At 49.4% G+C, this 23,728-nt stretch overlaps 2 protein-coding genes across 2 annotated transcripts; one reads left to right on the forward strand and one right to left on the reverse strand.

Moving 5' to 3' along the window:
- Positions 1 to 311: 311 nt before the first annotated feature.
- rfxank (regulatory factor X-associated ankyrin-containing protein) lies at positions 312 to 15,900 on the forward strand. Its single transcript, XM_055658676.1, has 9 exons — positions 312 to 833; positions 2,716 to 3,037; positions 4,006 to 4,128; positions 4,924 to 4,989; positions 7,263 to 7,363; positions 9,494 to 9,619; positions 12,917 to 12,983; positions 13,976 to 14,056; positions 15,535 to 15,900. Exons 2-9 carry the CDS (start codon positions 2,731 to 2,733, stop codon positions 15,588 to 15,590), a joined length of 927 nt encoding a protein of 308 aa, XP_055514651.1. The 5' UTR covers positions 312 to 833; positions 2,716 to 2,730; the 3' UTR covers positions 15,591 to 15,900.
- Positions 15,901 to 17,306: 1,406 nt separating this feature from the next.
- On the reverse strand, positions 17,307 to 23,491 carry nr2c2ap (nuclear receptor 2C2-associated protein). The gene is made up of 5 exons (XM_055658677.1): positions 23,373 to 23,491; positions 22,217 to 22,307; positions 21,084 to 21,189; positions 19,917 to 19,985; positions 17,307 to 17,657 (listed from the first exon to the last, which is right to left on the reverse strand). The coding sequence occupies exons 1-5, from the start codon at positions 23,474 to 23,476 to the stop codon at positions 17,479 to 17,481; spliced, it is 549 nt and encodes a 182-aa protein (XP_055514652.1). The 5' UTR covers positions 23,477 to 23,491; the 3' UTR covers positions 17,307 to 17,478.
- Between the last annotated feature and the right edge of the window lie 237 nt (positions 23,492 to 23,728).

The raw sequence follows: 23,728 nt of genomic DNA on the forward strand, positions 1-23,728 counted from the left end.
CGCCCCGCCCCATGCCCTTCACGCCAAAGATCCTATAGCGGAGCTTTCGCACTGGCTAATTCAACCGTCACTTGGAGAAGATCCCCACCCCTTCCTACTAACTAATTGCACCGTCACTCAGAAGCGCTGTCCGTCCCTTTCCATCTACTGGCTGCCTGCGCTGTAACTCGGAGACGATCTCGCCTCTTTCCATTTCTATTGGCTGCTTGTCCTGTCTCTCGGCGATAATGACCACCCCTTTACCCTTCCTACTGGCTCCTTGCACTGTCGCTCCTACTCCTCCTACCAAAGATACTAGAGGAGCCTTTGGTGGTGGTTGGTGGTGGCATCGTCTGATTGACAGGCGGTGGTCCCGGGCCTGGATCCTCGCGGCTGCTCGCAGGCACTCTCCAGCTGATGTGCCAACAAAGTCCGCCGTCGGTAAACGTCCTTTAAAAGCTTCAGAGAGAAAATACATCTGAACCTCCAGTATCTTTGCATTTGACTTTTCCACTAAATCCCGCCTCCCGTTTGTATCGATTGGCTGCTGCGTGCAAAACTGACGCCGATTGGCACCGGCGACTGCCATTCATGCTCCGGATCCTGGGCCGGTGGGTAGACGGGGCCCCCGGGGATGTCCGGCGGCTGCAGGCACGTTCCCTGCATTTGTGAAAGAAATCACAAGTTGTACAAATCATAAATATTGCAACAAAATACATGCATTATATTTGCTCATCTGTATTGTGGGATATACCCCCACTTACTTTCACTTTTGGAAGGGGAAGTGTTTACTGTGAAGACGCGAGCGAGCTGAACCTTGTGAAACTGATTGCAAACGCCCCTTTACGTTACAGGTATGGTGCATGCACTTGAAAATATATATTGAAAGCACTGAAACTGGAGCAGTGTTGCGAAGGCTAAATACATTTTAAATGTGCGGTGTTACTATGACAGCTTTTGACCAGAGATGGATTGTAGATTTTGTAGCTGCAGCTGATTTTAAATAATTTCAACACAGTTATGAATGTGACATATTTACATCAGGATCATTCTGCCCACGATTTCCACATTTTGCAGCTTTTGAAATGTGGTGATTAGGCCTTGGCAGGTTTGTCAGACATAGAGGCAACGATTAGAGCAGAGCAAACGATTATGACATTTCAAGAACTGTATGTACCTCGAAGTACCTGTTTAACGATAAGAGGGAAGCCTTTTTGGACCGAGATGAGAAAAACATTTTTTACACAGAGAGTGGTGAATCTGTGGAATTCTCTGCCACAGAAGGTAGTTGAGGCCAGTTCATTGGCTATATTTAAGAGGGAGTTAGATGTGGCCCTTGTGGCTAAAGGGATCAGTGGGTATGGAGAGAAGGCAGGGATGGGATACTGAGTTGGATGATCAGCCATGATCATATTGAATCATGGCCGAAGGGCCGAATGGCCTACTCCTGCACCTATTTTCTATGTTTCTATGAAAGATGTGAGTAATTTAAAGAAGGGTCTCGACCCGAAACGTCACCCATTCTTTCTCTCCAGAGATGCTGCCTGTCCCGCTGAGTTACTCCAGCATTTTGTGTCTCAGTAATTTAAACTGTGGGTTTAAATCCCTCCTACCTCCACCATCACCCCTACCCCCCTCCCTCCCTCTCATCACCCCGCCCCTCACACCTCCCTCTCTGCTCCATACCCTCACCTTCCAACATAGGGGAACGCAAGATGCTGCAGAGAGTGCTGGGTTCAGCAAAGTCCATCACAGACACAGACCTCGCCACCATCGAAAGCATCTACATGTGGAGGTGTCCTAAGAAGGCGGCATCTATCATCAAGGATCCCCACCATCAGACTCATGCCCTCTTTTCACTGCTATCGTGATGCCGAGGTCCCACACCACCAGGTTCAGGAACAATTACTTTCCCACAACCATCAGGTTCTTGAACTGATCTGCAGAACCCTAATCCTACCTTGGCAACAGAACACCAGGGCTCATCTTAAAAAGCCATAAAGTGCTCGAGTAAGTCAATGGGTCAGATAGCATCTCTGGAGAATGTTGAGAGGTGACATTTCAGGTTAGGACCATTATTTAGACTGTTCCTCTATGGATCACCTCTTCCACTACCAAAGCCTTGATTTCTGATTGTGTTATGCACAGTGGTCTTTATCATTTTACTGTTTGGCACAATTTATGTGTAATTGATATATAATTTATGTTTTGTGTACGACTGTGTTTGTGTGCCTGTAATGCTGCTCCTCAGCCTCTCGTTTGGAAAATTCAAAAGACTCCTTGTCTCTGGGTGAATAAAATGATTTCCATCTCAATGGCCAACCCTTACTTTGCAGATGACAGAAACGTAGGGCGGCATGGTGGCGCAGCAGTAGAGTTTCTGCCTTATAGCTCCAAAGACCCCGGTTTCATCCTGACTATGGGTGCTGTCTGTATGGAGTTTAGAGGGATATTGGCCAAACGTAGGTATATGGAGGTAACTCAGACATCTTGGTCAGCATGGACTTGCGGGTTTGTAGGTTAATTGGCCACGGTAAATTGCTACTACTTTGGAGGGAGTAGATGTGAAAGTGGGATAGCATAGAACTAGTGTGATTGGGTTATCGAGGGTCGGTGTGGACTCAATGGGTTGAAGGGCCTGTTTTCATACTGTATCTTTCAATTCAATTCAAATGCTGGCTGGATACAGACATGTATTAGGAACAATTCTTAAGATATATTCTTGTTCCATTTCAGGGGAAATTCTGTGCCATGGATGAAGAGGAAGGCAGGTTGCCCCTAAGTGGGGAGAGGAGTCCAGGGACCGTGGGAAGTGGTCCCAGGAAGGAACAGACAGCATTGGGCAGGAATGGTGATCGCCGTCACAGCAAGAGAGCCTCCTCGACACACCCTGCCAAGAAGGAGTCTCGAGCGGTGGCTGCCCCGGGCAACTTCATCCAGGTCAACGAAAATGCAGAGCAGATCAAAACACGCAGCCTGGAGCCCAAAGCCCTCTCTTCTGACCTGGGAGAGGCTCCTTTCCTGGGGAATGATACATCAGAGGAGATATCTGAGCGAGGTATCTTGGGGCCGTGGGAATGATCTCCAGGGTCAGAGTGTGGGTAACAGGACCAATGGTGCTGATTCCAACATCCAGAGAGTCTAAGCAGGCTGGGAACCCTACTCTGGGAATGGGAAGTTCAGGAGACGCCCTTACACATCTCGATATTGCAGTCCATGTAAAAACAAGGAAGCGCAGAGACTGCTTTAACAAAAAACACAAAGTGTTGTAATGACTCATTGGGTCAGGCAGCATCTCTGGAGAACATGTATAAGTGATGTTTCAGGTCAGCACCCTTCTTCAGACTGATTGTGTAGAGAGGAGGGAGGGGGGAAGCTGGAAGAGAGAAGCAGGACTAAGCCTGGCGAGTGGAAGGCGGATGCAGGTGAGGGGGGGGGGGGGGGGGGGGGGGGGGGGGTTGACAGGCAGATGGTTGGATAAAGGCCAGAGATGAAAAGCCAAAAGGTTTGAGATGAGGATTGAACAGTGTGAATTGTGAAGCCAGAGGAAGGGAAGTAGATGGTAAGAAAGGGGAGGGGGAGGGAGAATAACTGTGAATCCAGGTGGGGTACAGGGGAAGGAGGATGAGGTTTGGGGGTGCGGGGTGGGGGAAGAATTGGGATAGGGGGATTGCTCATTACCTGATATTAGAGAATTAAATCTTCATACCATTGGGTTGTCAGTCAGTGGTCATTCAGTAGTCAGTTGGTCAGTCAATAGTCGGGGTCAGTGATCAGTCTTTGCCCAGAGGCTGCCTTTGCCCAGAGTTGCGGCGGGGATGGACGGGCCAACTGTGATGCCTGCTGCAATGGAGCAGCAGATGCTGCTGCATGGGGAGGTGGGTGCCAACAGCATGACCACTCACAACTCCAGAGCCTTCAGTCCAAGCTGCACGGGGACTGGGTGGTGGCATAGTGCTGACCCCTCCCCTCCCGTCCCGAGCTCATGGCCCTGCCCTAACTCGCCCATCTCTGCTCTGTCGCCAGATGGTCCCGACGCTCCGCTGTCCTCACCCGTGGAGAAATCCGGTGCCGCGCAGAAGTACGCCACCACGCTCACCAACCGGCAGAGGGGCAACGAGCTCTCATCCATCCCGGCAAACCTTGACAGTGAGTATCCGGGAACGGTGGGCCTGGGAACGGTGCGCGTGGGATCGCCGGGGCCAGGTACGCCTGGGCTGGGATTGCCTTGGCCTGGGAATGTCAGGAACGTGAGGCTGGGAATCTAGGAATGCCAGAGCCCAGAACGCTAGAGCTCAGAAATGCCCTGCACCTAGACAGAGATCTTTCACTTCAGGCCCATGTGCATTCCAGCTGATGGCCCAGGCCCCCTGATATGCATACACAGCATTGAGCGTAGGGCTTGTTGTACACAAACCCTGGGCCCAGCACAAAGCCTGCCACACGTGGCCTGAAGGTTACAGCCCTGGGCATGGTGCAGGGTTCTGACCATCGGTGGAATGCCTGCTGCACACAAGCCCAGGGTTCATCACATGATGCCACAGCTCAGAAACACTGCTCTGGTCATTAGAGGCCTTACTGTACATGACCCAGCACTCAAACACACTAACCGGCACCGCCCTGGTCACTAAAGGTCTTATTGTACACAACATAGAGATCAAACTCACTGACCGAACACTGCCTTGGTAACTAAAGCTCTCTCTGTGCATGGCCCTGCGGCTCGGTTTGACACCACCTACTGACGACACGGGCTCGGGACTCCGGCCGTGGGGAAGATGGGAATGTGGTGTTAGGCCTTCTATCGGTGATGGAAAGGTGTGAGTAGCCAGTCACCTGCTCTGCGTCAAACAAGGTGGGGATCAGACTGGGATCAGGGAATTCATTTGCAAACACAGGGGGAGTGAGACTGAGACCTGCTTCGTGACTGTGTTCTCTCCTTCACAGCTCTGTCGGTTCATCAGCTGGCTGCCCAGGGAGATCTGTGCCAGCTCACATCGTGCCTTCAGCCAGGTGAGTAACGGTGGGTCGCTGAGCCCGTCTGCCGGGGTGATCTCACCTCTCCCCACACACTTGCAATGAGCATGGCCCTGTGGTGTTGCTGCTGCAACTTACTGAACTGTACCTAAGGCTTCCATAGGAAGCTGTCATAGAGTCATACACCATCTTAGCTAGTTCCACATACCGACATTTGGCCCATATCCCTTTCCTATCCATTTACCTGTCCAAATGTCTTTTAAATGTTGTTGTAGTACCTGCCTCAACTACCTCCTCTGGTAGCTCGTTCCAGATACCCACTACCCTCTGAGCAAAAAAGTTGCCCTAAATAAGAATAAGGAGTAAGCCATTTAGAACGGAGACGAGGAAACATTTTTTCTCACAGAGAGTGATGAGTCTGTGGTATTCTCTGCCTCAGAGGGCGGTGGAGGCAGGTTCTCTGGATGCTTTCAAGAGAGAGCTAGATAGGGCTCTTAAAAATAGCGGAGTCAGGGGATATGGGAGAAGGCAGGAACGGGGTACTGAGTGGGGATGATCAGCCATGATCACATTGAATGGCGGTGCTGGTTCAAAGGGCCAAATAGCCTGCTCCTGCACCCATTGTCTATAAATGCTCCAATATTCCTTCTCACCTTAAACCTGTGTCCTCTGGATCTTGATTCACCTACTCTGGGTAAAGGATTGTGCATACACCTTCGCTGTTCCCTTCATGATTTTATACACCTCGATAAAATCACCCCTCATCCTCCTGGACTCCAAGGAATAAAGTCCTAGCCTGCCCAACCTCTTCCTATAGCTCAGGCCTTCATTCCTGCAACATCCTTGGAATCACCACTCTCTGGGTGAAGGAGCATCTCATGACCTCGGTCCTAAACCATCTGGCTTTATCTTGAGACAGTGACCCTGGTTCCTGATGATCAGTCGCAATCTTAGTGAACGGTAGAATAGGCTTGAAGGGATGAATGGTCTCCTGCCTGAATTTTGTCCAAGATCTGTTTCCTGTGAATCAGGGGATGGTCTTTGACTTCACTTGATCTCTGGACTTGCTGTTCGCAGGGACGAGAGATTAAAGTTTGGGGATCTTGAAGAACTGAGTGAGATAGATCTACCAACTTGTGGCACAATTCATAATCTAAGAGTGCCAGGGTGACACCAAGAACAAACCTTAGAGAAGAGTCAAGATAAGCACTTGAATCGCTTAGCTATAGAGGGCTCTGGCACAAGTGCTGGAGCATGGGGTTAAGGCAGAAGGATTACTCGGGCCAAATGGCCTGTTTGTGTGGACAGAGTTGACGTGGCTAATCTTTTTCCATTGAGAGTAGGGAAGATTCAAACTAGAGGACATGATTCGAGAATTAAGGGACAGAAGTTTAGGGGTAACATGATGGGGAACTTCTTTGCTCAGAGAGTGGTAGCGGTGTGGAATGAGCTTCCCGTGGAAGTGGTGGAGACGGGTTCGATTTTATCAAAAATAAATTGGATAAGTGTATGGACGGGAAAGGAATGGAGGGTTATTGTCTGAGTGCAGGTAGATGGGACTAGGTGAGAGTAAGTGTCCGGCACGGACTAGAAGGGCCGAGATGGCCTGTTTCCGTGCTGTAATTGTTATATGGTTATATGGTTTCCATGCTATAGTATTAAGTGAGACATTCATCACTTATAGTGCTGCATTTCTGATGGGGAAGACTATTAGTTGGGGAGAGACACAACATTCTGGAACAACTCAGCGGGACAAGCAGCATCTCCTTACAGAGTAAATTGGACTTCAACCTGTCCAGTTGAATAGTAGGAAGGGTCAGAGTGACAGGATGGTCTGGGACTGTGGCCATTCGCTACTTGTTTCTTCCTCTCACTCCCACTACGATGACATCATAGAGCGATCTCATTGACCAGCGTTACAGTTGTCTTCACCTGTGAGGTCTCCTCAGATGGGCTGAGCCTGGCACTAGTAAGTAGTGGTTAGCGGTGTTTGGCAATGGAGGCACAGTGGCACAGCAGTAGAGTTGCTTCCAGCGCCAGAGACCCGAGATTGATCCTCACTTTGGGTGCTGACTACACAGAGCTTGTACGTTCTCCCTGTGACTGCGTGCTCCAGTTTGCTCCCACACTCCAAAGATGTACAGGTTTGTAGGTCAATTGGCTTCTGTAAAATTGTAAATTGTCCCCAGTGTGTAGGATACTGTTAGTGCATGGGGGTGATCGCTGGCTGATGCGGACTCTATGGGCTGGCTGTATGTATAAAGTCTTGTAAAATGCTGCTGCAAACTAGAGATCTCTCTGTCTTTCAGGGGATATGCTCCTGAATGTGCCGGACGAGCAGGGGTTCACACCACTGATGTGGGCGGCAGCGTTCGGAGAGATCGCCGTGGTGAGGTTTCTGCTGGAGACGGTGAGAACATGTATGGGCAGATGGGGAGGGGTACGTCCCTCCTGTGTTTTGGGAGATGGGGGACAGTCCCGTCCCCCCCATGTGTTGTAATCCGGATTTTGAAATTTGGCGAAAAAAACTATTAAAATCTCTGAAGGTAGACAACAATGCTGGAGAAACTCAGCGGGAGAGGCAGCATCTATGGAGTAAAGGAAATAGGCAATCTTTTGGGGTCGAGACCCTTCTTCAGACTAATTACTATTAGACAAAGCTTCAGACAAAACTTAAAATCTCTGCTTTCGCGAGACAGTTGGGGTGTCACTGTTAAGCGCTTGTTAATTGTCTCTATTAACATCGTATTAACACGATGTGTCACCAATTGTGTTTTGACCTTCAAGTATTACCATTTGATGTATTGGTGGATGGGAAAGATTTAAACGGGTATCGGATTTAAATGGATCAGGTCAGTCCCTCATTCATGATCACTCACGTTACTTAGTATGTTTTTCCCATCTCTCTTTCCCCCCTCCAAGGTTGGTTCTTCTTTTTTTGCACCAGTTTTATTTGTTTAAGTGCTATTTATCACATTGTGATCCATTGTAGCTTTTGAAAGATCCAGCGGGTATCAGACGCTTTCTAAGGGCTGAATTGGCCCGTTGGCGGGGCCTTTCATCGCCTGGTGTGGCTTCAAATCAATCCGCTGCGTCCAGATGTTGAAGCCCCGCCGGCCGATTTTAAGCCGCGCTGGGCGATGAAAGGCCCCGCGAGCAGGCCGATTCAAGCCCCACGATACGGGTGGACAATGCTGCTGTTGCTGGAGTTCGGAGTTGGTCACCAAACAGGTCAGCACCCAATGTTACCGTCAACAGGGCCCACAGCCAAAGCCTCCGAAGCCTCGTGCGTGCGCGTGGTTTTACAACGATTTCCGCCCCTGAGTGACCGTGGAACAGCAGCGGGGCTTGCACTGCTCACACTAGGCAACTTCACCCACGCATGGACAAACTCAGCCGAGTCCGCTTCATTGGAATCGGCCCTGCCCTGATCCAGGACTATTCTTAGCCCTTGCCATTAACTGTGTGGAAAGACAGTTCTGTCAAAAAGGGCACAAGTGCTGGAGTAACTGAGCAGGTCAGGCAGCATTTCTGGACATCACGGACTCCTACCCAAAGGTGCTGCCTGACCTGCTGAGTTTCTCCATCACTTTGTGTCCTTCTGTGTATTAACCAGCATCTGCAGTTCCCTGCCTCCACCAATGCAGAAGAGTCTCATTGTACCTAGGTGAGGGAGAAGTGATGCTTTGATGGGGGAGATGGCCAGATGGGGGAGAAGTGGTGCTTTGTACCCCGGTTTGATGTTGCTATAGACATCGTCCAGTATGTTTTTACCGCTTGTGGGGCATTGCACATGTTGATAGAATTTAGGGAGGACAGTCTTTAGTCTCGCTTGGTTGAAATCTCCTGCTATTATAAAGATCCCATCAGGATGGGTGTTCATTTGCCCAACAGTTTTTGCTAATGGCAGTAAGCAGATAGTCCAAAGCAGTGGTGGTATTGGCATCTGGCGGTATATATACAGCTGTGATTATGACAACCGTGAATTCTCTTGGCATATAGAAGGGGCGACATTTTATGGATAAATATTCCAGGTCCGGAGAGCAGTGGTCATCAATAGCCTTAACATCTGTGCACCAGCTGTTATTTATGTGTAGTCCCCCGCTCTTACTGGAGCCACTGTTCCTATCGTGGTGATGAGCAGCGCGGCTGCTCAGTGATCCAATGCCGCGCAAAAGTGCATCATAAACCCAGCACAAGTAATTACTGCAGAAAAATCCACCAGGAAACAATGCCAAATCATCATATGTTTGATTAACTGGTTGCTCGGTGTCAAAGCATTCCCACTTGGCCTGCATAGAGTGGATGTGGGGATGTGGTTTTGACTAGTGTGAGAGTCTAGGACCAGAGGCTCAGAATAAAAGAACGTACCTTTAGAATGGGCGATGTTTTGCGTCGGAACCCATTCAGACACAGACTAGCAGACTAGCAGGGGGGGGGGGGGGGGGGGGGGGGGGGGGGGGGGGGGGGGGGGGGGGGGGGGGAGAGAGGGTGATGGGCAGCGTTAGGGAAGCTGTGATTCCACCCCTTGTCGTTGCAGGGAGCTGACCCATGTATCCTGGCGAAGGAGCGGGAGAGCACGCTGTCTCTGGCCAGCATCCAGGGATACACAGACATCGTCCTGCTGTTCCTTGAGCACGGAGTGGACGTCAACATCTACGACTGGGTAGGGTGAAGCTCCAGCAGGTCAGCCGCCATGTACCCCTTGCTCTTGTGCCGGGGCAGAGCTGAGCGGGTCACACTGTGGAGCCCATCTCCCCACATCTCGGTTCTTATTTGTCCTATGGGTTTTGTACAGTGGAAATGCCCCTGTCCCACTTAGGAAACTTGAACGGAAACCTCTGGAGACTTTGCGCCCCACCCAAGGTTTCCGTGCGGTTCCCGGAGGTTTTTGTCAGTCTCCTTACCTGCTACCACTACCTGCAACCTCCGGCAACCACCTGCAACCTCCGGGAACCGCAGTGTCTTGTCTTGTAAAAACAGTCCCAACTCCATAGAGTAGGAGTGGAATATTAACTCTGGATCTGTGAGTTCATGACCTAATTCACTGTTACTCAGATAGGGTGATCACCATGCACCTGTGTACAGATGTGGTCAGGTGTCGTGCTTGGAATACACAGCAATCAGGCCATTCGGCCCCATCCTTCACCCCTCATGTACCGTTCCCTACCAGCCCAGCTTACAGTTCCTCTCGTGTTTAAGAAGGAACTGCAGATGCTGGAGAATCGAAGGTTATACAAAAAAGCTGGAGAAACTCAGCGGGTGCAGCAGCATCTATGGAGCGAAGGAAATAGGCAACGTTTCGGGCCGAAACCCTTCTTCAGACTGATCGGGGGCGGGGGTGGGCGGGGACAAGAAAGGAAAAAGGAGGAGGAGCCCGAAGGCTGGGGGATGGGAGGAGACAGCAGGGGGACTGAGGAAGGGGAGGAGACAGCAAGGACTAACAAAATTGGGAGAATTCGATGTTCATGCCCCCAGGATGCAGACTCCCCAAACGGAATATGAGGTGCTGTTCCTCCAATTTCCGGTGCTGCTCGCTGTGGCCATGGAGGAGACCCAGGACAGAGAGGTCGGAGACGGAGTGGGAGGGGGGTGTTGAAGTGCTGAGCCACCGGGAGGTCAGCTTGGTTATTGCGGACCGAGCGGAGGTGTTCGGCGAAACGATCGCCCAACCTCCGCTTGGTCTCACCGATATAGATCTGCTGACATCTAGAGCAGCGGACGCAATAGATGAGGTTGGAAGAGATGCAAGTAAACCTCTGTCGCACCTGGAACGATTGCTTGGGTCCTTGAACGGAGTCGAGGGGGGAGGTAAAGGGACAAGTGTTGCATCTCTTGCGGTTGCAAGGGAAAGTGCCCGGGGAGGGGGTGGTACGAGAGGGACGGGAAGAATTGACAAGGGAGTTATGGAGGGAGCGGTCTACATGCATGGGCCCCAGCTATGCCTGCCTATTTGTAGGTTACGTCTAGCAATCCTTGTTCAACACATACCAGGGCCCCATCCCCGACCTCTACCTCCGCTACATCGATGACTGCTTTGGTGCCACCTCCTGCACCCGCACACAACTGACTGACTTCATCCACTTCACCACTAACTTCCATCCGGCACTCAAATACACCTGGACCATTTCCGACACTTCCCTACCATTCCTTGACCTCACTATCTCCATTGCAGGTGATAGACTTCTAACCGACATACACTATAAACCCACTGACTCCCATGGCTATCTGGACTACACTTCTTCCCACCCTGCTTCCTGTAAGGACTCCATCCCCTACTCCCAATTCCTCCGTCTACGCCGCATCTGCTCCACGGATGAGGCGTTCCACACCAGGACATCTGAAATGTCCTCATTATTCAGGGAACGGGGGTTCCCCTCCTCCACCATAAATGAGGCTCGCACCAGGGTCTCTTCCATACCCCGCAACACTGCTCTCTCTCCCCATCCCCCCACTCGCAACAAGGGCCGAGTCCCCCTAGTCCTCACCTTTCACCCCACCAGCCGTCACATACAAAAAGTAATCCTCCGTCAGTTTCGCCACCTCCAACGTGACCCCACCACTCGCCACATCTTCCCATCTCCCCCCATATCTGCCTTCCGCAAAGACCGCTCCCTCCATAACTCCCTTGTCAATTCTTCCCTTCCCTCTCGTACCACCCCCTCCCCGGGCACTTTCCCTTGCAACCGCAAGAGATGCAACACTTGTCCCTTTACCTCCCCCCTTGACTCCGTTCAAGGACCCAAGCAATCGTTCCAGGTGCGACAGAGGTTTACCTGCATCTCTTCCAACCTCATCTATTGCGTCCGCTGCTCTAGGTGTCAGCAGATCTATATCGGTGAGACCAAGCGGAGGTTGGGCGATCGTTTCGCCGAACACCTCCGCTCGGTCCGCAATAACCAAGCTGACCTCCCGGTGGCTCAGGACTTCAACACCCCCTCAGACTCCGTCTCCGACCTCTCTGTCCTGGGTCTCCTCCATGGCCACAGCGAGCAGCACCGGAAATTGGAGGAACAGCACCTCATATTCCGTTTGGGGAGTCTGCATCCTGGGGGCATGAACATCGAATTCTCCCAATTTTGTTAGTCCTTGCTGTCTCCTCCCCTTCCTCAGCCCCCCTGCTGTCTCCTCCCATCCCCCAGCCTTCGGGCTCCTCCTCCTTTTTCCTTTCTTGTCCCCGCCCACCCCCGCCTCCGATCAGTCTGAAGAAGGGTTTCGGCCCGAAACGTTGCCTATTTCCTTCGCTCCATAGATGCTGCTACACCCGCTGAGTTTCTCCAGCTTTTTTGTGTAACTTACAGTTCCTCTCGCCTGATTTATTTATCTGACCTCTGTTTAAATACTGCCTATTAGGCCATGATTGTAACAACTTCTCCCTTGAGACAACTATCATGTCTCCAGATTCTGCTGCACCAAGCTGGTCCTAAATTGATATGCCACTTAATACATGTGCTCAGATTGAGAAGGTTGAGGGAAGGTTGGCCGAATGAGATGTCTGCAGTCAGCTGGATGTGAATGAAATCATTCTGTTACGAGTCACCGTCAAATTCTTAGTTTTGCAAACCCGAGGTATGCAGAGTCGTCACATAAATGGCACCGACAAAGTTACAAAGTATCCCAAGCCAGGGCCTCCTATCAAAGATCTATCTTTGCTCCTTATAACGTCTCACGCTGTTGTTCTGAAGGGCAGGAGAGTTCTCCCAGTACCCTGGCTCCTAGTTGTATCAGTGTCACAGACTGTTCATTGGATCTTTCTCACATTCTGCCTTGTGATCATTGGAGATGGAAATGCCTGTGCTAATTTGAGATTAGAATGTAGAATTAGAGCTGCCAGTAATGTACACATCTCCTGAACAAATACATTTGCCACAATGCCACAAAGGTGCTTCCTGACTGGTAAATGCCTTGCGATTCTCAAAGGGACATATAAGCTTTTTCAAACACAAGCCATTCTCTCCCGCAGAATGGTGGCACTCCACTGCTGTATGCAGTGCATGGGAATCACGTACGCTGTGTGGAAGCTCTACTGGGTAAGTCTGAATGATTGGAGATAGACACATAGCGCTGGAGTAACTCAGCGGGTCAGGCGGCATCTCTGAAGAAAAAGCTAAGCACAAGAAAAATGCTGAACTCCCCCCACAGTTTGTTACCCCAGAAATTCAATTTTCTTTTTACTCTTCCCCATTTCTTCAGAGTTTTCTGGTAAATAATTCCACAGCTATATTGTACCCCTTATGGGGGGAGAAAAAAAAATCCAACTTCACCACTTTTAACTTGCTCTTTGAGTGGTCAATCTCAAAGATCTTATAGCTATAAGATCTTTGGTCAATCTCTCCTCATGTCAGTTCTCTGCATAACCTGAAACTGTTGAATATACCTTTAGTTTAGTTTATCAATGTCACGTTTACCAAGGTACAGTGAAAAGCCTTCTGTTTGTGCACTATTCAGTCACATTTCCATGACATTCCACGCTAGTCAAAGGAAGCAGGGTTCCTGAGGAACCTTGTAGCAAACCTACAGGTTTATTTAGCTGTTTAGGAAGAAACTGCGGATGCTGGTTTAAACCAAAGATAGACACAAAAATCTGGAGTAACTCAGCGGGTCAGACGGGGTCTCTTGAGACAAAGAATAGGGGACGTTTCGAGTCAAGATCCTTCTTCAGACTGAGAAAGGGGAAAGGGAAACAAAAGATGGTGGTATAGATAGATATAGAACAAATGAATGCACTATGCAAAAAAAAGTAACAATGAAAGGAAATAGGCCATTATTTGCTGTGGGTTAGGTGAAAACCAATTACAGACATTAAAGACGACTGAAGCTAGTACGACTTAGGTGGGGGAGGGATGGAGAGAGAGAGAATGCAAGGGTGACTTGAAGTTAGATAAATCAACATTCATACTGCTCTCATACTGAAGAAGGGTCTCAACCCCAAAAATTCATCTATTCTCCAGAGATGCTGTCTGACCCACTGAGGTTTATTTAGCTTTTGGATTTAATTGTTGTTTTCTTGTTCTCTCAACAGCCAGTGGTGCTGATCTGACGATGGAGGCAGACTCTGGTTACAGTCCCATGGACTTGGCTGTAGCCCTGGGATTCAAAAAAGGCAAGTCCTCAACATCCCTTTTGTCAGTCTTCAGATACCTCACCTCATTCCTGGGGGCTGTTTAAAAAAAATTTAATTTAGCGATGCAGTGTTGAAACGGGCTAGACCAGGAAACAGACCAGCAATCCCCACACACTAACACTATCCAACACTCACTAGGGAGAATTTACAATCTTACCAAATCCTATTAACCTACAAACCTCCACGTCTTTAGAGTGTGGGAGGAAACCGGAGCACCGGTAGAAAACCCATGCAGGTCACGGTGAGAAGTACAGGCAGCACCTGTGATCAGGATCGAACCCAGGTCTCTGCCGCTGTGCCAGCCCTGGCTCTCCACAGGTGGTCCATAGTCACCACTTGTCCAGCCCTTGGTTGAGGTTAAATGGTCATGGTACACAGACTTCACCATCTCAACTGTACCACCCATGCATGGTCCTGGGGGATGGGCAAAACATGTTGGTCAATTCAATTATCCTGTACTGTGTCCCTGCAAGGATGGAGAGGGTAATGGAAGGTCATCATCAGAGCTTCAATTGGTACATGGGGCGAGGGTGGGTGGGGAATGGGATTTGTTAAGGCAAGGTGATTGTGGATTATATAAATTCCTGGGCTTGTTGGTGTGGCTGGTGCTAATGAGACAGAAGTCATGAGGCAGCCCATTACTAGTTTCATCAGTACCCTCCCCAAACCATCAGGGAGTAGCCAGTGGGAAAGTGGGATTTTTTGTCGGGTAAGGGATTTGGGTGTGAGGGTGAGGTGAGTGGGTCTGTAACAAACTGAATGGTAGCTTTGGGGACTTGCTGTCCACTGCCTGTTCCAGTGGGAAACAACACAACCAGGATAAGGGCTGGGCACCATTGCTGCCCACTCATGCAGCATCCCACTACCCCACTCTGTTGCTGCACCACCCCCACTCGGCACACTGGCAGCAGCGGCCTTGTCAAAAGCTTTAATAAATTCCATGTAAACCAGGTCCACCACTCTGTTCTCAGCAATATTCCTAATTACTTGGTGTGAAATTAAATTAAAGTTTTGGGCAAGATACAAGCGGAATGTGAGGCGATCCTATTGATTGAGTTATTATTGAGTACATTTTTAACAAACCTGTTGAGCTATAGCAAGTAAGAATCTCAATTTTCAATGCATATGACAGTAAAACACTCTTGATGGAAAGTGTTGCTTGCAGTGGGGTGGGCTGTGATGCAGTCTGTAGAACGGGGGTTTCAGAGGGAACTGGATGAGCATTGGAGACACATACACTTGCAGGGCAGGGCGGTGGGCAAAGAGCAGGAAATTTGGTCTAATGGAAGCACTTCACAAGGAGCACACACTGACTCAACAGGTGAATGGCTTCCTGTACCTAACAATGCTCGACTTAACGAGACGTGAGATCTATTGATGGACTCAGGCGGTGTTGGACCAGGGCGAGGTCATGGGCGGCGCTCTTAATCGTTTACACGTGGCTAATTGTTTTTCAGTTCAACAAGTCATTGAAAACCATGTACTGAAGCTGATGCAGAACAACAGAGAGTGATCGCGGGGCACACAAGGGAACCGGCCAATACCCCCGGTGGCACTGACAAAATACCCTCCCACCCTCCTCTCACCCTGTAGCCCACCTGCACCCCTCGTCTGCCTGGGCAGATGATGGGGGTTGTCGTGGACTGCAGCTTGAATCAGAATCGACCAGCCCAGAGCCAACTAGATCACACTAATGCCTCCTGGATATCAGATCAGTTGTACCGTTAAAGGGTGGCCAGCATCTGTCTTTGCACGGGTCTGTGAGAAGGATACCTGCAAATTTCTAACATGTAAACAAAACATTAAAGTTTATTTTTTTTAAATGTGTTTTCTCCAGTTGCCTTGAGGCCTTTATGTTTCCACACGGAATTATAGGTGGTTTCACATGATCAGGCGACTCATTTATTTTAAAGTTGTTTCAGATGGTGCAGGCAAAATCCGAGCAAGAGGAATATGATCCTGACTGACCAGGTTTGGATGAGTGGGTAAGGCAGAGCAGGTATCCGTTCTGGGACAGCATGTGTGATGTGTCCCATCCCCAAACCGCATCTGAACCAGTACCACATTGAAGTTGCATTCTACATCGTGGGTCCGTTCTGCAGAGTCCCTTGAACTGTTGCCCATCTGATTCCAGTGACAATGTTCAAGAAGGAACTGCAGATGCTGGAAAACCAAAAGTAGACAAAAGTGCTGGAGAATCTCAGCGGGTGCGGCAGCATCTATGGAGCAAAGGAAATAGGCAACGTTTCGGGACGAAACGTTGCCTATTTCCTTCGCTCCATAGATGCTGCCGCACCCGCTTATTCCAGTGATACATTCCTTCAACACTGAAGCTCACCGTTCACTGGTTGGCTTTGAAGACTGGCCACTCGTATGCACCTGGGAATGTAGAGAGAAAATAGGCATTTTCCACAACACCCACCATGTTCTCAAGCGTTCCAAAACCTCTCTGCCCCATTTCTAGGATGACGGTGTTCCTGGTAAACCAGCGTTTGATGCCCATCCTCATTCACCATCACTCAGTGGTGGACCCGCGGTGAGTCTCAACAACTACCTCTTGCCCCCTGAAACCTCCTGTAAGAGTTGCAGGTCTGAATCATATGACTGCCAATAAAATGTGATTTAAAGATAAAACATTGGCAGTCTCAAAGGGATGAAGAAGGTACTCAAATGCATCTAACAGATCTTATCCCCCCCCCCCCCCCCCCCCCTCCCTCCCAAGAGCGTGTGCACTGGCAGAAATGTATGTCCTGTCTGCTGTCTTGCATGCTTATAGAAACATAGAAAATAGGTGCAAGAGGAGGCCATTAAAGCCAACACCATTAAATAAAAGATCTAATGACATTATTTTAAAGGCAATGGAAATGTCCTCAGGACCATTGGTTGGTCAGGTTCATATTGCTGTTACTGGGATCTTGGCCAATGTGACACTCCGTGTCAATACTGCATTCTCTGGGCCACGGCAGCTGCTGTGTATGGGAGCTCGAGCACATACATTGGCTGTTTCCTACATTTCAACATCGTCTGGACTTGGAAAGCAATTTGCACGTTGATCTGAATGGGAAGTGAAAGTGCTAACTACACACCAGCAGATTGAACACCAAGTGAGTTATGTGGCCAGAATGAGAGAAGGCAGAATCTTCCTCCAGCTATTAGATAATCCACTTTATGGCTGTTTTCAGGGCCCTGCCACTCCAAATGTATATAAAATGTGAATACTCACGGCATGAAAATATAAAACTCTGCTGCTTTATTTTGAAACACTAATAATTCACCATTTTCTTTTAAACTTCATTGTTCCTTTCTGATCACGACTCCAAGGTGAGTTCCAGGTGCAACTGGCCACATACTCCTGGCATTGTTTATGTATGTCCGGCACTCTGCCTCTCTGGAACACGAGTTCAGGCTGGTCTCTGCTCATTCCCTTGTTCTGCTGTTGGCGAGTGAGATCCACTGGGTTCCTGCGGTTTTTCACCAAGAACATCGAGGTGATAGAGGATAATTCTCCCAAAGAAATCAGAGCTTTCTTCAAATATAACTTTTAGTTTATCAACAATGGATTCCTCGCTGATGGAGAATCTGTGAGTTGCGGGTTAAGGAAGAAAATGGCGACTTATTTGGTGTAAAAGATATCTGTAAATGTAAGGATTTGTTATAAAGCACTGCTGGACACAGCGGACAAGAGTGAGAAAGATGCTGGTGCAGTCCACAAAATTCCCAATTTGCTCTCAGGTCGGCAACATGTCTGAAGAAGGGTCTCGACCCGAAATGTCACCCATTCCTTCTCTCCAGAGATGGTGCCTGTCCCGCTGAGTTACTCCAGCATTTTGTGTCTATCTTATGTGCATGTTAAATCTACACCTGCCGATCTTGGCTGGGGATGGAGTTCGACAGGAATGATCAAAAATCTGACAACGATCCAATCTGCAATTTGCCTGCTGCATTTCTTAAATCAAATGGATGAGATTATTCCAGCCCACAACCCTGATATTTTGACTTGACAACTTTGCAGAAGTGCCCACCATTTCTCTATCCAACCACTTGGCTGATGACTATTGTTTAGAGGTACAGCAGTGAAACAGGCCCTTCGGCCCATCAAGTCTGCACGGACCAGCGATTTCTGTACACTGCGCTATCCCACACACTCGGGCCAAGTTACGATTTTTTTTCATCAAAGCCAAATTAATCTACAAACCTGTACATCTTTGGTGTGTGGGGTGAAACCTGAGCACCCGGAGAAAACCCATGCAGTCACGGGGAGAATGTACAAACACTGCACAGACAGCACCCATAGTCAGGATCGAACCCAGGTCTCCAGAGCTGTAAGGCAGCAACTCTACTGCAGTGCCACCGTGCTGTGCCGCTGGTGCTGAGTTTGATCCAAGATCCACAAGTATAACCCCAGAGACACCATTCTGATCACAGGTTACCTGAATATTGCCATCTTGTTCACCCCATGCTCCCAAAGTATTAATGTCTTGGTGCCTCTGGTCAGAGGGCTATAGGGTCACACCGATAGTGCAGTAGGAAAATTTAGACTGGTCATTTAGTTCAACAGAGGGCATTGGAGGTGCCATAAGTTCATAAGTGATAGGAGCAGAATTAGGTCATTTGGCCCATCAAGTCTACTCCACCATTCAATCATGGCTGATCTAGCTCTCCCTACCAACCCCATTCTCCCCCATAAACCCCCTGATGCCTGTACTAATCAAGAATCTATCTATCTCTGCCTTAAAAATATCCATTGATGGCTTCCACAGCCTTATATTGCATCTCTCAGATGGGAAGTTGAAATGAGATCCTTTCTGGCCTCTTGGCCGTTTGGAAAATTAGAGGATTCTCTATGGTAAGTACCTTGAGACAAAATGTTTCCTTCAGCCGACACAATGGAAATAATTGATTTGGTCACTTTGCTATCTGTGAGCTTACTGTGAACAAAGTGACTGCCAACTTTCCTACATTGCAATAGTGACTCTATTTGGAAAATACTTCCACCTTTTAAAGTACTTTAGTAAGTTGCGTTGTAAAAAGGTGCTATAGACTACCAATTCCAGTGTCTAGCTCCCTCTGTTCCTTCTGTTAAAATCAAGACTGGATCTTCTAATCACAGTTTATAGTAAAAGATTTAGTCAGAACCTTTCCCCCCCCCAGGGTGGAAATGTCCAAATGTCCATTGTTATAAGGTCATTGGAGGAGAGTTTAATGGAAATATGCGGGACATTTTTTTAAAAACACATAGAGAGCAGTGGGGGCCTGCAATGCATTACCACGGTGGTGGGTGGAGGGAGATGAGATTTAAGATGCTTTTAGATAGGCATGTGGAAGTGCAGGAAATAGAGGGATATGGATCATGTACAGGCAGATGAGATCAGTTTAACCTGGCATCATGTTCGGCACAGATACTGTGGCCTGAAGAGCCCATTCTTGTGCTATACTGTTCTATTACTAATCGCACATGTTGCACTGCACAATTTGCACTGCACAATTTTGCTTCCCCGTTTTAAAAATCCACAACCTTTAAAGCATTACGTTTCCAGGTTTAACTTCAGTTCACGACAGGCATCTGCACCATGGGCTCAGACCCACACCCTGCCTTCCCAACTAGAAGCTGCTGCAGACTGAGGGGCAGATGTCTCCCCACTGGTGCGGTACGGTAGGAGGAAGATGAAGTTGCACGTGTCTGCTCCAGAGTGGGATCCACAGTGCTCCCCACTGTGTGGCTGCATGGAAAGAGGGTGAGCTCACTCACTGCCTGTGCTGTTCCGGCAGCTCACACACCGATTCAAAGCTTTAGTAAAACCACAAAGCCACGCATGGCCAAGTCAAACATTGTAGGATATTTGTAGGCAGTTGGTGTCTTCGGGATAGAAATTGGTTATTTTCATGAAATTGGCTCCTCCTCTGCTACCTACAAGACAACATAAATAACTTTAATCAGGTTGCTGGTTTGAAAATGAGTAAGGAGATAAAAACACAATAATCAGAGTCAGAGATACAGCAGGGAAATAGTCCATCAAGTCTAAACGAACCATCAAAACCCATCCCCATTCATCTTATATTAATCTGTTATTTGTAACTGCTGAGTTCCATTTTACTGAGGGTAGCACAGTGGTGCAGCAGGTGGAGCTAGTGCCAAAGACCCAGTTTCAATCTTGACCTCGGAAGCTGACTGTGTGGAGTTTCTGTGCACATTTTCCCTGTGACTGTCGGAGTGCTCCAGTTTCCTCCTTCATCCCAAAGACGTGCGGGTTTCTAGGTTAATTGGCCTCTGTAAATTGTCCCTAGTGTGTGGGGAGTGGATGAGAATGGGATAACATAGAACTGGTGGGAACGAGTGGGCGAGGACTCAGTGGGCCAAAGGGCCAATATCCATGCTGTATCTCTAAAACTAAAAATCTAGAAAAAGCAAGATGTGTGCATTTTCAGCCCACATACGGTCAACTAAGACCAATTCCTCTGGCCCAGAGTCTAGCCAGCTCACATCTTCCAAATGAACAGCTATTCTTGCAGTACCATCATGGCACGGCTTAGACCCGAGATGCAGAGAGACATCATGATGTACAATAAACAAACAACGGCTGGGGTTATATAGTATATACAGTAATACACATTACTGGACTAATGGTCCTGGGACCACATTTCACATCCCACATGGGAAGCTGGAAATTTTAAGCTGAATTCATTTAATGAATCTGGAGTTAAATATTGGCATCAGGAAGGATCCATGGAACTACCGACTCTATACAGTCAGATCGGATTCAGCATCTCCTTGGACAAGAACGCTGCTGTCTTTACCCAGTTTCTAAACCTGCAACAATGTAGTTGACCCATCTGTCCTAATCTGTCGTCAATGGTCCATTCTCCAGGCAATTAGGGATGGGCATCAAACACTGGTGTGGCCAGCACCCAGATATGGTTCCTTTCATCACTGTGTCAGGTGGGTAGGTTTCATACATTCCGGCACTCCTGTTCATGCCGTCTGGCCACTAACCGGCATCACGTTTACCTTGGAGCCTGCACGTTCTGCCAGTGAACCCGCCTTGGAACTGTAGCTGCAATTCAGTCACCTTCACGGACTGAGGGAAATCGAGCAACACCCACTGGGCAGGGCCCTGACAAGCAGGAAGGATCACAGTCAATGCAGAGAAAAACAGGCAATCACATTTCAAAACGCACAGCAGGTTCTAAAGAACAAGTTACTATGGTTCAGAAGTGATAGAAAGCAAATCAGAAACACCATTCCTCAGCGCTCGTCATTGCCTTGGGAAATCCAAAACCACAGTACCACAGTTGCTGCCTTACAGCGCCAGGGACCTGGGTTCGATCCTGACTACAGGTAGTATATCTGTGAAGAGTTTGTACAGTCTCTCTCGGTTTTCTCCAGGTGCTCCGGTTTCCTCCCACATTCCAAAGACGTGCAGGTTTGTAGGTTAATTGGCTTCTGTAAATTGCCCCTAGTATGTTTGAGCGAACTAGTGTGTGGGTGATCGCTGGTTGGCGCAGACTCGGTGGGCCAAAAGGCCTGTTTCCATGCTGTGTCTCAAGCTAAAAAACTAAAACTTCACACCAATTAATTTTCTAAAGTGTGGACACTTTTGACTGGCCAACGGTGCCACAGGGCCATCATGTCCCGTCAATGAATCAAATCACATTCATTAAATAATGTTGGAAATACAGCTGTCAGGCTGTGCACGGCAGCATCACACAGTAACAATGTGACTGGGTCTATTTTGGTTCAATGATAGATTGGTGCACGGGGAGAAACACGAGGGAGAGCCCTTCTGTTATCTATTCATGAATGCTATCTTTTATTTGGATCACAAAGTTGTACACCATAGAAACAGGCCCTTCGGCCACTGTGTCCATGCCGACCATTGTATCTATCCATACTAAACCACACCCCTCTAGGACCTGTTCATTCAAGTACCTAGTCTCATGGTCTATTTCTTTCCACTTTGCTAATTCAGTAAAGTATTGCCATACCCATTGCTTAAGTATGGCATTACTTTACTGAACTGTATGCAAAAAAGAAATGTCACTGTGTGTTTGTACATGTGTCAATAAAGCACCATTGACTACAAACCACACTTTCTCCTGCAGGGGTCAGCAAGCAAGGTGTCAAGGATCCCACCCACTCACCTGGTCGGAATTCCAACAGGTTTCCTCATTTCGGTCAAACAAGAATTTTTTTCCAAACTGCTTCACATCACGGTTAAGGACAGAACTCACTCTGTGGACCAAATCAGAATGGGGGTGGTTTGAGAACAATGTGAAAATGTTTGATATAGATCTTATTTCTGGAGTTTGTAGAAGGGTCTCGATCCAAAACTTCACCTATTCCTTCTCTCTAAAGATGCTGCCTGTCCTGCGGGGTTACTCCAGTACTTTGTGTCTATATTTCTGGAGTATCTGTCCGACCTCAGGATATCCCCACATACAGCAGGTCCGAGGAAGGACTTTCCCCAGGATAGTCACCAGGTTCCTTCCAGATTATGTACAGGAAGAGACATCCACTGCAAATTGCCACCCACTGCCAACCCTCAATGCCTGCACCTCACATCCACTCCCTCCACACCCTTCCCCACCCCGGCAGTGTGCTCACCCCACCTTTTACCCACCCACAGGAGTGCACCCTTCTCACCCACCCCAACCCCTCTCCATACGGGTGAGAATGTGCCCACCCATCACCCCATAAGGAACACGCTGCCTCACCACCCTGCCCCCAGGAGCGCGCCCCAAACCTCCCCCCTGCCCGCGGGAGCGCGCCCCATTCTCTACCCGCGGGAGCGCGCTCCATTCTCTACCCGCGGGCGCGCGCCCCAATCCTCCCCCTGCCCGCGGGCGCGCGCTCCATTCTCTCCCCGCGGGAGCGCGCCCCATTTTCTACCCGCGGGAGCGCGCTCCATTCTCTACCCGCGAGAACGCGCCCCATTCTCTACCCGCGGGAGCGCGCCCCATTCTCTACCAGCGGGAGCGCGCTCCATTCTCTACCCGCGGGAGCGCGCCCCATTCTCTCCCCGCGAGAGCGCGCTCCATTCTCTACCCGGGAGCGCGCCCCAATCCTCCCCCTGCCCGCGGGAGCGCGCCCCATTCTCTCCCCGCGGGAGCGCGCTCCATTCTCTACCCGCGGGAGCGCGCCCCATTCTCTACCCGCGGGAGCGCGCCCCATTTTCTACCCGCGGGAGCGCGCCCCATTCTCTACCCGCGAGAGCGCGCCCCATTCTCTACCCGCGGGCGCGCGCCCCAATCCTCCCCCTCCTCCCCCTGCCCGCGGGCGCGCGCCACCTGACCTGACCTGCTCCCCGTCGCCTGACACAGCACCGACGCTGCCATCCCGCAGCCGTAAACACCGACCGCCCTCCGCTTTGCGACAACTGGGGCCTCCGTTTCGCGACACATCTGGCAACCGCCGCAAAGCAGATTGTCGCTCCCGGGAAACTGTCAATCACTGTAACAGTCACAAAATGCTGGAGTAAGTCAGCGGCTCAGGCACTGTCTCTGTGTAGCAACAGCAACTACAGGTGTGTAAGAAGGAATTGCAAATGCTGGTTTAAACCGAAAATAGAAACAAAAAGCTGGAGTAACTCAGCGGGACAGGCAGCGTCTCTAGAGAGAAGGAACGAGGTGACGTTTCGGGTGGAGACCCTTCTT

The sequence above is a fragment of the Leucoraja erinacea genome, chromosome 29 (genome assembly GCF_028641065.1).
Source record: "Leucoraja erinacea ecotype New England chromosome 29, Leri_hhj_1, whole genome shotgun sequence".
NCBI lineage: Eukaryota > Metazoa > Chordata > Chondrichthyes > Rajiformes > Rajidae > Leucoraja > Leucoraja erinaceus.

Bases quoted from the DNA above. Each gene is read 5' to 3' on its own strand.
- rfxank (XM_055658676.1), top strand. From the start codon at position 2,731: ATGGATGAAGAGGAAGGCAGGTTGCCCCTAAGTGGGGAGAGGAGTCCA. The intron at 3,038-4,005 runs GTATCTTGGGGC...CTCTGTCGCCAG, and splicing joins AGAGGAGATATCTGAGCGAG to ATGGTCCCGACGCTCCGCTG. The intron at 4,129-4,923 runs GTGAGTATCCGG...TCTCCTTCACAG, and splicing joins CATCCCGGCAAACCTTGACA to CTCTGTCGGTTCATCAGCTG.
- nr2c2ap (XM_055658677.1), bottom strand. From the start codon at position 23,476: ATGTGTCGCGAAACGGAGGCCCCAGTTGTCGCAAAGCGGAGGGCGGTC. The intron at 21,190-22,216 runs GTGAGTGGGTGG...CCTGCTTGTCAG, and splicing joins CCTGTTGGAATTCCGACCAG to GGCCCTGCCCAGTGGGTGTT. The intron at 17,658-19,916 runs TATCCTACAATG...CCGCAACTCACA, and splicing joins AGACACCAACTGCCTACAAA to GATTCTCCATCAGCGAGGAA.